Source organism: Micropterus salmoides, unplaced genomic scaffold (assembly GCF_014851395.1).
Source record: "Micropterus salmoides isolate LMB-PRFRI ecotype aquatic unplaced genomic scaffold, ASM1485139v1 Ms_hic_scaffold_14, whole genome shotgun sequence".
In the NCBI taxonomy this organism is placed as follows: Eukaryota; Metazoa; Chordata; class Actinopteri; order Centrarchiformes; family Centrarchidae; genus Micropterus; species Micropterus salmoides.
This window is the reverse complement of record NW_024040485.1, coordinates 14,301,254-14,319,808: the sequence shown is the minus strand read 5'-3', so window position 1 is coordinate 14,319,808 and position 18,555 is coordinate 14,301,254. Positions and strand designations below refer to the sequence as shown.

The 18,555-nt window shown below is 40.6% G+C and overlaps 2 protein-coding genes across 3 annotated transcripts; both read left to right on the top strand.

Annotated features, from left to right (window-relative positions):
• Positions 1-249: 249 nt before the first annotated feature.
• Positions 250-9,455, top strand: mcm4 (minichromosome maintenance complex component 4). The gene is given in 18 exon segments (XM_038717847.1): positions 250-320; positions 1,414-1,491; positions 1,629-1,787; positions 1,914-2,077; positions 2,193-2,294; positions 2,392-2,487; positions 2,593-2,688; positions 3,134-3,187; positions 3,189-3,273; positions 3,471-3,691; positions 3,849-3,969; positions 4,431-4,690; positions 5,762-6,127; positions 6,216-6,343; positions 7,292-7,499; positions 7,650-7,878; positions 8,267-8,400; positions 8,805-9,455. Coding segments are annotated over 17 exon segments (2,583 nt in total). The 5' UTR covers positions 250-320; positions 1,414-1,427; the 3' UTR covers positions 8,901-9,455.
• Positions 9,456-10,841: 1,386 nt separating this feature from the next.
• On the top strand, positions 10,842-17,305 carry ube2v2 (ubiquitin-conjugating enzyme E2 variant 2). Of its 2 annotated transcripts, none has more exons than XM_038717846.1 (4): positions 10,842-10,889; positions 14,929-15,077; positions 15,195-15,320; positions 15,477-17,305. In XM_038717846.1, exons 1-4 carry the CDS (start codon positions 10,874-10,876, stop codon positions 15,621-15,623), a joined length of 438 nt encoding a protein of 145 aa, XP_038573774.1. In that variant the 5' UTR covers positions 10,842-10,873; the 3' UTR covers positions 15,624-17,305. The 2 variants fall into 2 exon arrangements, with proteins under 2 accessions (XP_038573774.1, XP_038573771.1); XM_038717843.1 differs by lacking the exon at positions 10,842-10,889 and adding an exon at positions 11,353-11,533.
• Positions 17,306-18,555: the final 1,250 nt, after the last annotated feature.

The window sequence follows — 18,555 nt, the reverse complement described above, 5'->3', positions numbered from 1 at the left end:
ACCAAACCAAATCAACTCAGGGTATCTGTAAGCATAATATCACGCGCAGGAAATGTAAATCGTATTTTGGATATAATATCGAGATATACGTGTAGTTTCGTTTTTATTTGAAACAATTTTAATATATTAAGACATGTTATTATGTTTAATGAAAGTCGCAGTGAGTGAAGCTCAACATGAACCCCCCCTCTGCAGTGAAGGAACAGGCCGGAAAGACCAGAAGATCCTGGCCTGCTATTGGTCCAAAGTTCCCCGCGAAAATTACGTCACCCGCTGTTTCGCGCCACATCTGCAGCACTCGGACATACACACGAGAAGAGGTAAGAACGGACTTTATCAAAATCAGTAATTTCTTATTATCTTATTGATTATCTTGATTGAATCAGCGTTTCTGCCATTACACATGTTTTTTGTGATTGTGCATCAACGTGTTATTTTATTTGCACGCTGACTTTTAAGTGTTAAATCGGGTGAAACAGTTCGGCAAGGTTCAACTTATTGTTTCCTCAGCAGCCACATGTCAGATGGTGGAAAAGTTAACGGACCTAATCCCATCAAAAGTAGCAAAAAGAATGCATATATAATAATTAACGTTAAACAGTAACGTTACAAATAAAGAGGTAGCAGCATAACGTTAGTGTATTGAAAAGCTATTCTGAAGTAAAGTGGATATTTTATTTTTTTAACGGTTGGCGAAGTGAAAACTGTTTCATTATACTTTATGTAAGTTACTTTAACGAGTTCGTTTGCCTTTCATTGAAAGTGTGAATCTGCAGAGAGGAGCCAGAAACTGTATTGAGTTTAAGTAGTGGACTTGTGTATGACATAATTCAAACAGTTCACAGAATATGACAACGTTTATTACAATAAAATAACACAACATTGTGGATTATAAAGAACTTAACCACACTTATACAGTTTAACTAAACATCAGAGCCCTCAGATTTGTCAGGTGAATAAATTAGAAAGTATCAAACATATCAGATCTTGGTGTCATTAAGAGGATTATACTGAGCAGGTATTTGGGTATGAAAATGGAACAAAAAAGCATTAGCTTCTTTTTATCTCCGGGCCTTGCAAGGCTGAGCAGACTAATCTAAACAAAACCTAACATACAACAACATGGAGGGCAGGAAAACATTTAAGACTCTGTCAATCGCCTTGTAACATCTTGTGGCTGCACAAATTCCAGCACATTCGAGAGTGAGGCTATCATCCGTCCCTGGTCTCCAACAGAAAACAACCACAATCAGACAGACCTACCTGGCTTTCTTAAGTCAGTTGGCAGGTGGTTCCACAACGTGTTATGCTAAAAGCCCTACTAGAGAAGGTGCACTTTTGGTTAATTTCCCCTGCAGTAAAAACTATGGCAGCCTTTTCTTTTGGCTAAAAATGAATCCATTTGATCTTTAGATATCTCAGCAACAATGTCTTCCCCAACATCGACTCCTGGTGCCCGCAAACGAGGAAGGAACAGCAACCCACCCACACGTATGTTCGTTTTATTTATTTGTGTCCTGAATGAAGTGAACCCCCTTTGCTCAGCAGTTCATGACTTCAGCTGCTGTGCCACTGAGATGATTGTAGCTGTTCATATACTGTTATTAAAATGTCTTGTGTGTCTTCAGCCAGCAGCGAGGGCCCCACCTCGCCTCCCTCTCAGCGGCGCAGAGGCCAGGACTCTTCCACCGGGGACCTGATGCCGATGCCCACCTCCCCGGCCACCGACATGCTCAGCCCAGCGGCACCTCAGGACACTTCTCTGCTCTCCAGCCCACGTCCCTCAGGTACTAACACACACCGTTGGTTTGTTTTAGCCTTGTCTGAAGGAAATGCAGGACATTTCTTTTGTTGTGACACACTTGGGTTAAATGCATTGTGGTTTTTAAAAAAAAAAAGTGTCTCTTTAACAGTTCTACCCAATGAAGTGGACATGAGCTCCCCGCTGATGTATGGGACCCCCAGCTCCAGGGTTGAAGGGACCCCACGCAGTAGTGTGCGTGGCACCCCGGCCAGACAGCGCCCTGATCTGGGGTCAGTCAGGAAGGCTCCACAAGTCGATCTTCACTCTGAGCCGGTCAGTGGAGGAGTTATCTAGATGGTGTTGATTACCTGAGTCAGGAGAAGACAAAAAAGCACGATACTTTTCAGACTAAAGTTATTAAGGATGACAAACTTTTTGTGTTCTGTAGCCAAGTGCAGATGGTGCCGTAGCCAGCGAGCCAAACGCAGGCCAGAGACTGGTGATCTGGGGGACTGATGTCAATGTAGGGACCTGCAAGGAGAAGTTTCAGGTATGAAATCTTACATTTCAGCTATTGCAAGATATTCCATTCGGTGTAAGTACGGAAGAGCTAACTGTTCGCATGCTTTGCATGACTTTTCTTTCAGAGGTTCCTGCAGAGGTTCATTGACCCAACCTCCACTGAAGATGAGAATGCTGGTCTGGACCTGAATGAGCCTTTATACATGCAGAAGCTGGAAGAGGTAGTGTACTTATTTATCTGTTTATTTCATTGTGCTCTGTTTAGGCTGATCTGTACTTTGACTAAAATTAGACTTAAATGTTAATATTTATTTTTCCCCTGACAGATCAGTGTTGTCGGTGATCCAGTGCTGAATGTGAATAGTCTGCATGTGCAGTCATTTGATGCAGATCTTTACAGGCAGCTCATCTGCTACCCACAGGTAATGCCCCATATGTTATCATTTATTTTCATCACCTTGTGCATTACAAAGTCAATTAGGACCATATTGATCCAAAACTATTTTGCAACAATCTTACATAAAGTGAATCATCAATGTTTTTATTTTTGGTCTTTTAACTTAAAATAAATTATAACTGAACAGAAATGTACAGTGTTTAAATACCCGCACGACAATAAATCAACATTAAAATGAGATTGGCAGCAAACATGTAGGCTGAGGCCGTAGCTTATTATACCTTCTTAGAGAATTCATGAAAAAGCTACAGTCCCAGATGCAGTTGGAATTGACTGGCGGGATTATTGTTGTCACACTTAATTTACAGGATGTTTTATGCGTCTTTGCCTTGTTAATTATATGTTATATGTCCAGTGGCTGTTTGTCAGCATAGTGATGCTAATAATGGAGTAATTTGTCCCCTTTGCAGGAAGTCATCCCAACCTTTGACATGGCAGTCAACGAGCTTTTCTTTGAGCGTTTCCCCAGACTCCATCCTGGAGTACCAGATCCAAGTCCGCCCCTACAACGCCTTGAAAACCAGAAACATGAGGAGCCTGAACCCAGAAGGTGTGTGGATTCATCAATCCAGCCCATGTCTCAGGATGCATTCAAAACAAAATCTCACTTATCAGGACTTCTGTATCAAGCCGTTCAATCCCATATTTAGTGTGGGATTTCTGTGAATCTTGTTCTTTGCTTTGAGAAAATGTGAGGTATCTGCTTCAGACTAAAACTTCTCTGTGCCTTATGTGTTGCCTCCACAGACATCGATCAGCTGATCACCATCAGTGGCATGGTGATCCGCACCTCGCAGCTCATCCCTGAGATGCAAGAGGCTTTCTTCCAGTGCCAGGTGTGCGCCTACAGCACCCGCGTGGAGGTGGATCGCGGGCGCATCGCTGAGCCGGCTGTGTGTCGTCACTGCAACAACACCCACAGCCTGGCGCTCGTTCACAATCGCTCCGCCTTTTCAGACAAACAGATGGTAAGAGTTCGATGGGGGGTTGAGGGGTTGGTAATGGGGCAGATTGCTTACAGTCAGTGACACCAAATCTCATAACGTTATGTGGTAATTATTGATGTTGAGTTTGTGACATCTGTTCATTTATTGACCTTGGGTTTGTTTTTTGTTTTTTTTTAAGATCAAAATTCAAGAGTCTCCTGAAGACATGCCCGCTGGTCAGACGCCTCACACAACTATTGTCTATGCTCACAATGACCTGGTTGATAAAGTGCAGCCTGGGGACCGCATAAACATCACCGGTAATATTTCCTAAATCTCTACTGCTAGGCCTGTAACTGAGCATTTTCATTATCGATTTGATCTGCCTGTTATTTTCTAGGTCTAAAAAAAAAACCTCTCCTCCCAAAATATTCAATATTCAGTGATATTAAAATGGATAAAAAAGCATCGAGCCCTTCTGGCAACAGACTACTCGTTTCAGCTCTAATGTTGTCTCTAAATGTAATTTAGAATGCACAATTGATCAAATCCCAAGCTGACGAAATATAAAACTTAGAAATCCTTCACATTTAAGAGCCTGCAAGTGTATTTTTTTCCTTTAAATGATTAATCAACTATAAAAGTTCGCAATCAGTGTTTTGTCAGTCGACTTATTGTCTCAACACTAATGTGCTCTCTAGAGCACGTTCAAGGACAATAAATCAGTCCATGTTTTCACTCATCAGCAGAGGCCCTAACAGCTTCTCAAATGTCCCTGCAGGTATCTACAGAGCAGTCCCCATGCGCGTCAACCCATTTCAGAGCAATGTGAAGTCTGTGTACAAGACTCACATCGACGCTATCCACTTCCGTAAGACAGACGAGAAGCGCCTGCACGGTTTGAACGAGGAAACCGAACAGAAGCTCTTCACTGAAGACAGAGTGCAGACCCTGAAGGAACTGGCCGCCAAGCCAGACGTCTATGAACGCCTCTCCTCTGCCCTCGCGCCAAGTATCTATGAGCATGAGGACATCAAAAAGGTGTGTGTGTGTGTGAGAGCGAGAGAGAGAGACACACCAAAATATGAGCATTTACCTGTAGAAGCACCCAGGAACAAGAGTAATCACGTCAGTTAGCAACACAAACTGTCAGTGACACGGATTTGCCAATAGCATTCTTATTGCATTTAATGCCCAACATGCATTTTAAGAAAAGCTAACAGAAATCGTTGTTGCAATTAATAACATTAATGACTCGTAGGTTTCAGGGCTCTGGTGCATCCTGGCTTACTGGGCTTAGACCAGTGGACATTTTGTTTTACAACAGCATTCCACATTGGTGAGCTATGGCAAGTCAGAATAAGGTTAAGTAGAAATCTAGTTTAGAATCAGAATGAGGTTTATTGCCAGGTACATTTTCACATATGAGGAATTTGCCTTGGTTTATTGGTGATTTAGAACATAAATATAGAAATCTAGATAAAGTAAGAGATAAAAAATTTTTTTTACAATACTGTAATGCTAATGGAAAAATAAAAAAAATACCGATATTAACAAGCAATGTGCAAAAAGGTGTGTACTCAAATTAAGATAATGAGATAAAGGTGTTAACATAAGTACAATGATGTATCGCTTGAATCAGAGCTGTGCAGTCTTGACAGAATCAGATATGATTTTTAATGGTGACAGAAAGGTTCTTCAGGCCTTCTGAGGCTGAGCGAGGAGAAAAGGTATAATAAAAGCCTTCTTATTTAGTCTGCTGCGTTAAGAGTTGACTTCATAGAGCCAAACAAAGCTGCTTAGCGTGTTCATTAAAGAACGTACAATAGCAGTGAGTTCTTTTTCAAAATATATTAAAGGACATCATGCAATCAACAAGAAAACAGTTTCTCTTGTGAGAATCTCGGCAAGACAAAAAGAAGAAATACATTTTTTTATTCAGTCTATGAAGATAGGTCATTAATACATTATATTATGATAATGGTGATGTATTGTAATCGCGGTATTATTATAGTGATGTATTCCAAGATTAAATATTGCTTCTAAATAATAAACACAATATAGAATTATTAGTTTGACAGCGACTTTTATTTCCCTGTGTGGTGTTTCCAGGGCATTTTGCTGCAGCTGTTTGGTGGCACCCGCAAGGACTTCAGTCAGACCGGCCGCGGCAACTTCCGCGCAGAGGTTAACATCCTGCTGTGCGGAGATCCCGGAACCAGCAAGTCCCAGCTGCTGCAGTACGTCTACAACCTGGTGCCCCGCGGACAGTACACGTCGGGGAAGGGCTCCAGTGCTGTGGGTCTCACCGCCTACGTGATGAAGGACCCGGAGACCAGGCAGCTGGTCCTGCAGACAGGAGCTCTGGTGCTGAGCGACAACGGCATCTGCTGCATCGACGAGTTTGACAAGATGAGCGACAGTACGCGCTCTGTGCTGCATGAGGTCATGGAGCAGCAGACCCTTTCCATTGCCAAGGTATGTTGCTATGGCAAATTTTTAACAGCAGACCAGGAAAACTCAATTAGTGTGATTCTCACCCTTTTGTAAAATTTTTTGTCTGCAGGCTGGAATTATTTGCCAGCTGAACGCTCGCACCGCCGTGCTGGCCGCCGCTAACCCTGTTGAATCTCAGTGGAACCCCAAAAAGACCACGATTGAGAACATCCAGCTGCCTCACACACTGCTGTCCAGGTGAATACCATCAATCAGCACATTCACACTAAAAAAACCTGACTGTATCGCTGTTGCTGGAAAGGTTGGTAAACTTGCAAATTGGCAGCATTAATCAGCTGAAAGAAGGGTGGAAATCAGCATTTTGGCACAGTGTGAGTTTTCAGAGCAGCATGAGGTCCTCAGATGCCGCATCACCTGTGCCTAAAGTGTGGGTTAATCAGAAAGAACATGCATAATGGATTGATACAGTAAAATGAGGAACAGTCTCAGAACCATTTTTTGCATTTTTCACACGGTCTCTAAATAATTACCTCTAATCTAGAGCAGATCCTTTACTAATCACCCTCTGCTCATTTTAATAGAAGACTAACCTTTCTTCAGCTCAGAAACTCCGTTACCTTTTTTCTTCATTACAGCAATAATTAATACTCGCATATTGGAAGAAAACCACTGTCCCAGCGACTAAAAATGTGTCCGATTGACTAAATACTTTACATTTAAAGAAAGATTCGATAGGCTTTGGCAATCCCCTTATTTTTAATACCTTAGAGCTTGAAAAGAGAAGACATAATCCGTCCAGGTAAGGGTGACTGTAGGAATATCTAGTCTCTCTGTTGCCTGGTTTATTTTTGTTTTTTACTGTACTCCTGTATTTATCACTTGCTGATTAAATGTCACGCCGATACAAGCACATCCTTTGGCTTTCTAATTGTTTAAACTGAGCAACAGCTGATCATTCATATCTTTTTCAAATGAAGCATGAAGCAAACTGGTCAGTAAAGGCATGTTGTTGTTTTTTTTTAACCCAGGTAAACAGCATTGATAAAGACCAGCAATTTTTTCTTCTTCAAATGCGACTAATTGACAGCCAACCTAATGCCATGCGTTTTCACGATTTTTGTTTCTCAGTTGTCACATTGCTTGTTTGTTTTTTTTTGTTTAATACTGCATAACGTCCTCCATCAGATTTGACCTCATTTTCCTGATGCTGGATCCCCAAGATGAGGCTTACGACCGCAGGCTGGCCCACCACCTGGTGTCGCTGTACTACCAGAGTGAGGAGCAGATGGAGGAAGAGTTCCTCGACATGGCTGTATTGAGGGACTACATTGCATATGCCCGAACGTACATTAATCCAAGGCTGAATGAGGAAGCCAGCCAGGCCCTCATTGAGGTTCGTCTTTCCCACAGTTTATGTACATTATGTTGAATATTTGCAGCAAGGTTAGCCTAATCACACACTCATTGGTCTTTAAGTGTTAACAGTAAAGCAATATTAATATGATGTTGGCCCTCAATTGACCTTGTGCATGTTGGTCCTCAGGCCTATGTGGACATGAGGAAGATAGGCAGTGGCCGGGGTATGGTGTCCGCCTACCCCCGGCAGCTGGAGTCCCTGATCCGCTTGGCAGAGGCGCACGCCAAGGTGCGCTTCTCTGAAAAGGTGGAGACCATCGACGTGGAGGAGGCCAAGCGGCTGCACAGAGAGGCCCTCAAACAGTCGGCCACTGACCCCAGAACAGGATTTGTTGACATCTCTATTCTCACAACAGGTACACAACACGGTGCCTCGTGAATAAAAATTAACTGCTTGATTTGAATTAATACTGAAAGCCTGCTAAACCCTGCTAATTTTTAAATATGAAAAATATTCTTTCTATTCTATAGTTTTATGTGAACCCCCAAAAAAGCAGCAGACTGAGGAAGCAACAAATTGATGCAGCATACAGTTGCTTGATAATAAATCAGTAGTTTCGGTCAGTTTTTTTTAAAGCTATAATGACAAACATCCGCTGCTTCCAGCTTCTGAAATGCACAAATCTGCTACTTTTGTTTTATAGACCAATTGCTTAGACAAAAATAAACAGAAGATGCATTGATAATGAAAATAGTCATTCGTTGCAGCCGGTGTATTTTGAGTGTGTTCATTTGTGATTCCAGGTATGAGTGCCACTGCTCGCAAGCGCAAGGAGGAGGCCGCCCAAGCCCTGAAGAAGCTGATCCAGGCGAAGGGGAAAACACCTGCCATGAAATACCAACAGCTGCTTGATGAACTAAGGGGACAGTCTGAAACTGTAAATATTTTATTTAGCCTTATTGTGTTCCTTTAAAAAAAATTCAGAAAAATTGTACCAAATTTTATTTTCAACTCAAGACAATTATTGTCTTGTTTTATTTCCTTAAAAAGTGCGCTCCTCGCTTCTGATTTGGCCGAACAAGAGTAGAGTTCTTTCACTTGTAGGCCGTAACGTTGATATAAGATACTGATGCTTCATTAGATACAGGCCAGCTAGTTTTCAGCAGTAAAATTGCTCTAGGAATTAAAATATTTTAACAGCTTCACATTTGTGTTAAGTCTGTTTTTTAAATGTATGCAATTTTTCATTAACTACAATGTTGGTAATAAAATTGAATTAATCCAAAGTAATTCTAAACACCACTTCCTGTAATGACTTCCTTCTTTGTCACTTTGTTTCAGGCAATCACAAAGGAGCTGTTCGACGAGGCGCTGCGAGCCCTGTCCGATGAGGATTACTTGACGGTAACTGGAAAGACTGTTCGCCTCCTGGCCTAAGGCACACCCTGCAATTATGTACAGTCCTTCATTTTAAATCCTTTTGTGCCTATAGACCTCTTTTCTCATGTTGTAAAAAAACAAAACAGTTTTGTATAATTGAAACTCCACATGTTTTCTGGGTGTATTAGATGTATGTAGAATATCTTTGGATTTAAAGACATAAGCCAGAATAACCATATGAGTCATCTAACTTTTGGTGTCATGTTGTGATTTAAAAAAAAAAAAGAGAAAACAAAATGCATATACTGGCAATTAAGAGATAATATTTAAAAGTGCTTGCACTTCATTTGTTTACCTGTTTTCAAGTAATGCTCTTGCTATTTTTGTGCTGTTATGGTTAAAAAGCTCTTTTCTTCCAACTTGTACATTGTAGTGACTGAGTTTCTTTGTTTTTTGAGATGTCTTAAAGCAAGGTTGAGTTTGTTCCATTTGTATCCCTTTTTTCAAATACTCTGGAAAATCAAGTACTTATTTCCACAGCGTTGAATTGTCTTTGTATGTTGTATTGACTACTTGTTAATAGAGGGAAAATAAAATTTTGCTCACTGAAAATGCTTGGAAATTTTGTGTTTTTTAGTGGTTGTAAGTTTAAGTTGAAAGAAATTCCAGTTTTCCCATCATATTTCCCTGAGTAGCTTAAATATGTGTGTGTTATGCACCAAGTTGTTCCAGCTCTTCATTGAAGCTGTTTACACTTGAGTGCAATACCCTTCATGTTTTTGTGGCTGCGCTATTTTATTAAATGGAAATATGCTACATGCCTGTCACATTCCCTTATCAGCAGCACATTTTGTACATTTGGAAACTTTGCCACAAACACTTGTTAAATTATGTTTGAGGGTTTCAACAGCATCACGTACTGAAAGTGGGGGGTCAGTGAGGTTGAAGATTGGATGTTTGTTCTGACAGTTTTTGTATTTAAGCAAGACTGAATTCTCACACTTGCTGTTGGAGAAGGCATCGCCGGCAGTTAAAAGCTTGAATTTACCTTTTCAACCTTGCCAGACCTGGTGGCTCCATCTTTGGTAGTGTTTGTTCAAAACTATCTAAACTTCTAGTGGAAATTCAACTTGACAAAGTTCCATGTGGTAGTATAGCTGACAGCTGTTAGATCCATTTTATCTAATTTGTGAGTAAGTAACTTTTATTTACACCCAAAATGAGCCATGAACATTATATGCAATTACTCTTTTAATTATAGCTTTTAGTATAGAAAACAACTTAATTGTCAGACTAACGTGTTTCGCGTTGTTGTCCTCAAATTAAGCATTGCAGGGTTTCTTCAGTATCTTCACCTATTATCTTTAGAGCTGGTTTGTTGTGAATCCAGTCTGCTTGTCTCTGCTAATTCAGTTTTTACAACACATTGGGTCTAACTATTGCTTAGGACATCTCATCTTTTTTTGGCCACAAAGATGAAACGCTGTTTGTCTGATACACAGTTATTATTTCTAAGACTTTGGAGGTATCATTAATGTTAACTTAAAGTTAAAGAAAAAGGGGCTAGCTGTTTTTACACCAACACATTTAGTCTAACCTTTTGTTTATGATCATATTTTTCTGATTTGTTAATCACTATCACATCTATTATTGAATTTGTTGTCCAATAGGCGTACTGGTTTTAGTTGCAACAGTTATACTTATAAGACCACCTGAAATTTCCATGTCATGGAATAGTGCAGCCATTAAAAGACAGACGAGTCATATTCCTTTGATGAAGTGATGTAAAAAGCAGATTGAATATGTCACACAAATAAAACCTTTGTTGACTTCAAAGCCGCTGGAATGGAAATTTAAGGAAACATCAAGGTTCAAAAGGCAGTTCACGTTCAAGTGGTGTAATTGTTGTCTTTCAGACTACATGGAAAGTGAACAGTAAACTGTGTGTGAAAACCAGTGCAGCACTGCTCTGCCGGTTTTAGCTGATGTGATGTCACAGTGCTGTGTGCTTCTGGACTCGGCTGAAGAAGATGGCGGCCTCCTCAGGTTTGTGTGCCTTCAAACTAATATCTACAGCGACACAAAGTGTGGGCGAAGCTGGGGCCGTGCTGTCTCCTTGGTCAGCAAACGTGGCCATTTGCTCACTTAAATTGTTTACAAATTGCTCGGAACTACAACTTGTGACGGAAATATCTCCTCTCCGTAAAGCAGTGGTCTTCATGGGAGCCATCTATCTCATGGAGCTACTGTGTTGGCTAACCTAGCTTAAACGAGCGAATAGCTTGCCCGTGAGTTAGCTGAAATAGCGCAAGGTATCAGAAATAGGCGTCAGTATTGACTTAGCGTTGTTACAAAGAAACCCTAGAGCTAGTATAATGCGATATAATAATGCAAATACGTTGTACCTTCTCCTTATTATGAGGCTTGTAACCAACCGCAGACAGTAACGCTACGTTACTTGCTAACTTAGCAACTGGAACATTTCAACAACGCGCGGTTCTGTGTCCAGCTAATGTTAGCTAACGTTAGTCACTTGATCGGAATAAACCTAACGTTACTTTATTCGCAGTGACTGTCTTAGCACAAGCCCTTTGTGTGTCTTCTTAATAGACATTAAGCTGTCACTGCGATTTCACAGTGACAAGTGCAATCTGGGGATTTTGATAGCTTCTCTGTGAAACAACATAAAGGTAACGATATATGTTTTAATGTGTGTGTGTGTGTGTGGGGGGGGGGGGGGCAATCCCCTGCTGCTTTCATTAGCACCCCACATGCTAACGTTATTGTCCATTTTTAGCAGGATTTCTAACGTTACTCTTTAACTCTGAGTAGAAGCAGGAAAGAACCCGGCGTTTCTATAAGATGTAGATGCTTTTGTCGTTGTAGGGTTGGGGGAGTGTAGAAACGCAGAGAGAGAACATACTGTTGGCACGCTTTGTTTCAGCAAATAGTCGGAGCCCATGTCTGCTTCAGCGCTCAGGAAGCGTGGTTCTCAAACTTGCAAAAAATGAACTTTTTTCTTTTTCTTTTTTTTATTTTAAATAACAGACAAAGTAAATATTCACAGGATTTATGTTCTCACAATATTATTACGTTATTTCTTCAGAGCAGTTTAACAATACACGGGGAATTTATTACGACGCGGAAGTAGCTTCATAATCGAAACTACGTTACCAGGTTAGTTGGCGCGATCTGCTCATTCATTTTTAACCTAGCTAGGTTTAAGTCACTAAGTGCCCTAGATATATAGATGGATAGAAAAGCCTGGCCTGGGAACATTGAAACAGTTATAACGTTAGCTCTTGAAATGTAGTGAAGTTTATTTTTTTTTGGTTATAGATTAAAGTGAATCACTAATTTGACACACACCTCATGCCTTTTTAAGGAAAGCTAAAGTTCCTAACAGCTCACATTTGTGCCTCGTGTTTTATTCTTACAATTGAATGTCATAATAATGCTTTGTCCCAGAGGATTTTTGTAGGAACAAAAGCATTCCTATAAATAACAATAATGAGGTCTCGAAGAGAACAGGTAAGGCCTGCGCAACCACAAACCATAGATGAAAACTATACAGTAATGAATATATATGAGAGGCACATGATGGGCTGATCTGACCACGCTGAGCTATTTGTCTGTCATCATGTAGGATCGTAGTGGCCTTTACTAAGCATATTTACAGATTTCTGACTCCTATAAAGTTTTAAAAACGTGTGTGTGGATTATATACATTCATTCATTGTTGCTGCATCCCTAGGATCTTGTACATTTCTGTACTGCACTTTCTTTTTACCTAGCAGCTGACATAAATGCTAATACACCTGAGCTGTGGTGAATTAGCTGATAATGTTGGTGTCTTTACCAGTGTTCACATGTTGATAAAGGACTTAAACAGGGCTCAATGTTAAACTTTTTTGCAACTGGCCCCACCGGACCAGTGGGTTAGAAATTTACTGGCCCCAAGACAAATTTTACTGTTTTTACTGTGAAGTAGCAACATTTTACCATTATTTCTAATGGAAGCAGACTTCTTTTTGTAACCAGCAGACTCGTCCCCTGCTGGCCGCTGGAGAGAATACAGGTTTAAATTCCGTCTGCATGGTTTCACTTTCAGACCCAGAGGTTGATTGAGTTTAGAGAAGTAACATTTGACAGCCGCCTGTCGCGTCTGTCGCGTCACTTCAACTCTTGATTGGCCAACCTTGAGCTGCAAAACAACTGTAGGATGTTGAGTTTCTAATGCGATTATTTTTATATCGTTTTTTTTTTATATACCAATGTTTTTGCAACTCACTTGTCCGATCAGGCTAGTTCAACAGTCCCGACGTTACTTTTTTTCAAGCCCTGAGTTAAATCTTGAAAAACTTTTCAGATTGTAGGAGGTGAAATGAACGATTCGATGACGGGGGAAATTTGAATATTTTCACCATGTCTTATGCCTCAGTCCCTGGTGCTCATTTCACTTCCCCTTCTGTGAATTTGTCTCCAGGCTCATAATTATGAATAGCAGTAGTTTTTCTTAAGTGCTGTCCCCTCACCCTCCACCGTTTCTCCAGTCATGAGCTGTAAGTGGTTCATCATTTACACCTCTGTGAGTTCCTGTCAGGCGTTGTTTTTGATGCCAACATCTGAGCTGTCTTCCTAGAACATTTCCCTAGTAGCAGAGCACTTTGGACTCGTCTTGAATGATGTTATTATCAAGTCAGCAGTTACAACATCAGTCATAAGACAAGTGGATGTTACTTTGAATCATTTGTTTAAAAATCAGCAGTATAAGCCCATGGGCTCCGAATCTCATGACCGTTCCCAAACGGCTGTCAAGAGTGCAGATTATTAAGCTTCAGTGTTCAGCAGGATCAGATATCTTTAGTAAATGTCTTGTGAACAAGGTATCAAATTAGATGCATTTCCACAGTAGGTAGATCAGGATGTGCTGTGGCCACGTGCATATAGTGCACCAATTTATTGAGTCATTTCTTGTATCAACCTGTCTGGTCTTGCACATGTTTAACACTATTACTCATTTAGATGCATTAGATGAATGTGTGTCTGCATCAGTTTTCATGATGCACAGTTGGAGCACCAGCAGTGACAAAACACTTTGATCGTGCAGTTACGGTTCTATTTCGGAGGAAAACTGTCATTTTAAAATTATGTTTTAGAGCTGCAAGTAACAATTATTTACAAATAGGGCTGGAACTAATTGTTGTTTTCCTCATCGGTTAATCTATCTGTAGTTTTTTCTATTTATCGACTAATCATTTAGTCTTTGAGAATTGAGACACTAATTTTTCAGCTCTTTTTACTAATCTGCCGATAATTTTGATGATTAATCATTTAACCTTTTGGTCTATAGAATGTCAGGAAATAGTGAAAAGTTTCCCAAAGTGATATTTTACAAATTTCTAGTTCTGTCCAAACCCAAAGTTATTCAGTTTACCGCAATTTAAGACAAGGAAACATTTGAACTTTATCAAATCTGTGCCATTTTTGCTTCGGTTGCTCCAGTAATCATTAATCATTTCCCCTTCAAACCAGTTAGTTTTAAAAAAGTGTGTCCATTATGACTTTCTCTTTATGCAGTTTCTATAACCTTTTTTTTTAATTTATTTTTTTTATTGTTCCTAAATCCCATTAGAAGGCCAGCATCAATAACACCATAGCATGTAGTCCTACAGTACTTTCTGAGTTCTGGCTCATTGATTTCATCTGGGCATTTTAGGATTTTTAGCAGTTATTGAAAAAAGGAATAAATACTGCATTTGCTGGGAGCTATTTTCAGCTGCAGATTAATAAACATTTGATGCTCGAGTGAGTACTTACAGCAGCGGACGGTGTATGTAGGATTGACACAAAATGAATGGCAGCGCCCATGTTCATCATAATGAGGGAACATGTCACCAGTGCGTCTCACTGATGTGTTTTTAATAGTTTTTTGACAACAATAGTGCCAATAGTGGTTTTACGGAACACAGATACTGCAGCTGCTTTGGCTACACACACAATACTTGTCAGCAGGATCAAAAAAATGCAGAATATTTTTGTTTTTAAATCTGTGTAATTCATATTCTGCTTTTTGGTATTTCAGGAGTTAAAGTTCCACGCAATTTTCGCTTGCTGGAGGAGCTTGAAGAGGGGCAGAAGGGCGAAGGCGATGGCACAGTCAGCTGGGGCCTTGAGGATGACGAAGACATGACTCTCACACGGTGGACAGGCATGATCATTGGACCAGCAAGAGTAAGCAGCGCAAGCTCAGCATGTGGATCGACATTCCAATCCAGACGGAAAATACTGTCCACTAATACAGCTGCTGTAACCGATGTACATGTTTTTCTCGACTTCTGTGTTTTTCAGACCAATTATGAGAACAGGATATACAGTCTGAAAGTGGAATGTGGATCCAGATACCCAGAGGCAGCCCCGACTGTTAGATTTGTAACAAAAATTAACATGAATGGGATAAATAATTCCAATGGGACGGTAAGTGTTGTCACAAAGCTGATCTTCTCATTTGTTGAACTCAGAAATTGTTCTGCGTTGCGGCTTTGTGCCGCTCACATGTGATCCTTGCAATAAGTCAGCGCTCCTGTCAAACTGATTTGGTGTCTTTTTGTTTTGTTTTTTTGTGTCTCACAGGTGGATTCACGTAGCATACCAATATTAGCAAAATGGCAGAATTCTTATAGCATTAAAATTGTTCTTCAAGAGTTAAGGCGTCTAATGATGTCCAAAGAAAATATGAAGCTTCCACAACCACCAGAAGGACAAACCTACAGCACTTAATCGTAATGGATTGTTTCGACCCTCTGTCTTAAACCTTACTCTCTTAGAAATATTGTGTAAAATCATCAAGAGGCTCACTTCGCACATCAACAATATCGTCTGCAAGAGCAAGATTGGACTTTATTATTACATAGCTCATTCAAAAAGAAAATGTCCCTGCAGTTAAGCACTGAAATAGATGTTTAGCAGACTACAATACCACAGTTATCTGCCTTTTAATAAAGTTACTTTGACAATGACTTTTATGTTCGACATGTTCCAGCTTGAGTGGGCTTGAAGAGGGGGAAGCATGAGGCCATGCAGAGGCTGTACCGGAGTCCTAATAGTTTAATGTTCGACTGACTGATCACTGAAATAAACGGCGAGCTGTGTGTATGAAGGCATGTTCTGTAACTAACACCTAGTCAAAGAGAAGCCACATTTTTTGAGTTGTTAGTCAAATTTAGCAGGTTAATTAAGGAAATATCACGCATATTTTCTGAAAATTTAACTGTGGCTGTAGTCTAAAAGTAGTGTCACAAGGTAAGAAAGGTGTTTTTTTTATATATATATATATATATATATATATATATATATATCTGTATTTGACACGATACCAATATGTTTCTGTTCTGCAGCTCTTTGACATGTAACAGACGTTGAAGCCTGTTCTGTTCTGAAACCCTTGCATTTAACTTCTAGTGAAAATGGCAGGTGTATGAACTTGTGATTTTCTGATATTAAAATCACTGTCTACGAAAAAATAAACAAATCCCAAGGTTGACGTTTTATCTGATTGCACCTACAGTTGCCAGTTTTCCCACAAGAGGGCCTTAGCTGACAGGCTGACTTCAGTTGGCAATTGGAAGCCCGAGTCATGCATTATGTTGTGAGTAAGCTCTCCCTGTCAGGCCATGTAATGGAAACCAGGTTAATGAAACTGCTGGGTGACACAACGCTGCGGGTATTTGATATGTGACTTGTGCTCATTAGAAGAATATAATCAAAATGCCACTTATTATACACTTCAGTTCTCATTGAGTGGCATATTTATTAGACGGACAAGCCGGTTTCTTCAATGAGTGACGATCCATCCTCACCTTATGTTGTGCACTAATAGTTGTTTAAGCCAGTCAGTGCTGCGCAGTATTTGGTAGTAGAGAGCTAGTGTGGCAGTGAGAAGCAATTGGGTACTGTTCCTCTGAGAATGTGACCTGTTGCTTTTCAGCTGTTTGATGGATCTTAAGTACACCCAGTTTGTTTATCTGTTTAAAATAAGTGTGTATTGGTAAACATTAGGCTGCTTTAGCATCTATCAGTATACATTCTTAAACCCTATTTACTAGGAAAATTGAACAAGACCTTTTTTGTTCCAGTAACAGCCTGGACCAGTAGCTGGTCTGTGAGGGAGGCTTATAGTGTGTTTTGGGGGATTTCTGGCAATTTGCATTCCCATTATCCGCTGGCACCAGACTCTGCTTATTTCAGAAGAATTAAAATTTGATGGTCCAGCAGCAAAAATAGATGTACCATCAGTTAATTTGTTTTTCCAGATTTATTTTTTCTTCCATCCAGAGCCTGTGACATTGACCCAAGATTGGGAATACCGTAATGTTGAATGTTTCTGCAGGGCCCTATTTGTAAGAAAGTACAACTCCTGACAAATATGTGTCCTCTAAATTATTAAAGGCTTCAAGACCTTGCGTCTGTGTGTGTGTGACGTCTAAAAATGAAGGAACTGTGGTGGCATCTATGTTCGACCTGTTTGACCTCCTGGCCATATATCTCCCTTGCTGTAGCAGAGCCTGACTCCGGGCAGCCTGTCTTGTCTCTGGACTGGGATGAGCACACTGTCTGTCTGCCACGTTTACCCCACACGTTCTGTTTTCAAGCTAAGTTTGCATAGTGTGAGCCTTGATGTGTTTTTGGTTGCACTGTTATCACTTGACTGCTTTTCATGACCAATCAACTCAGTCAGCTCTGTCCCCTAGAGGGCGCTCTACACTTATGTATGTCCTTGGCAGGGCTCTTTGAAGGGGCTTCTGTTTAGAGGACATGACTGGTCTGAAAAGGCAGTACCACTGTGATGCTTCCAGGCTCCATTTGTGCATGCTGTCATTATTCTTTAGATAAGTGACGTGTTTTGCAGTTTGCTGTAGGGACCCACAGCCTCAGCTGTTTTGTAGGCTGCTGTCACAAAGGCTCTTTGCTGGTGTCCCTGTGTGTCCTTATGGGCTATTGAGGTTGTGCACATTGATAGATAACTAAGGCAGTGTATGTACTATGAGGGCATTGGATATCTGAATGCAAGCAAGATTTCTTCTTTCAATTTGTGTGGGTGTGAGATGAGTCAGTGTTTGCTGCCGAGGATGACCTTGCTCTTCCTCAGTCTGAGTGAGATGAGATTTGACTTTCTAGATGTGACGGTTAGTATATGGGCCTGGCTTCCATCAGCTATACTCTTCTTGCTTGTTTTGTTTATCCCCCCTCTCCTCTCGGAAGTCATGAATATGAAATCAGAAGAGGCTTGTGTTGCAGCCAGTTCACTCAGCAGCACAGTCTTTCCCAAATATAAAAGAGACAGCCCCAGGTTCCCCAGGCTTATTCCTTCATTCACCACATGTATTTCCAGAGTAGACTTCTCTGAACCTTTGCTCATGATGACTAAATTTTTTTTCTTCTTGGGAATCTCATTTGAATGGAAGTAGGAAATCCTTACTTGACTATTTAACCTCCAGCCCCATCAGACTAATCTGAATTTCAAACTCAAGGCACCTGCACAAAAGCACCAGCTGAAGCCGCACTGGAATATCACTGAGCTTATTACACTTGTACCACCCGGTTTATTATGGTTTCTTTATAAGGGGCCATCTGAGCAAAAAAAGACTTGTATTGCTTTGTGTTGGAAGGGACTGAAGCCAGAAAACCGGAGGGAGTTGTTCAGTGATCTAAG

What these genes read in the sequence shown, in the direction of transcription:
- ube2v2 (XM_038717846.1), top strand. An exon ending in TGATCATTGGACCAGCAAGA is followed by an intron (nt 15,078 to 15,194) that starts GTAAGCAGCGCA and finishes TGTGTTTTTCAG; the next exon opens with ACCAATTATGAGAACAGGAT. An exon ending in TAAATAATTCCAATGGGACG is followed by an intron (nt 15,321 to 15,476) that starts GTAAGTGTTGTC and finishes TGTGTCTCACAG; the next exon opens with GTGGATTCACGTAGCATACC.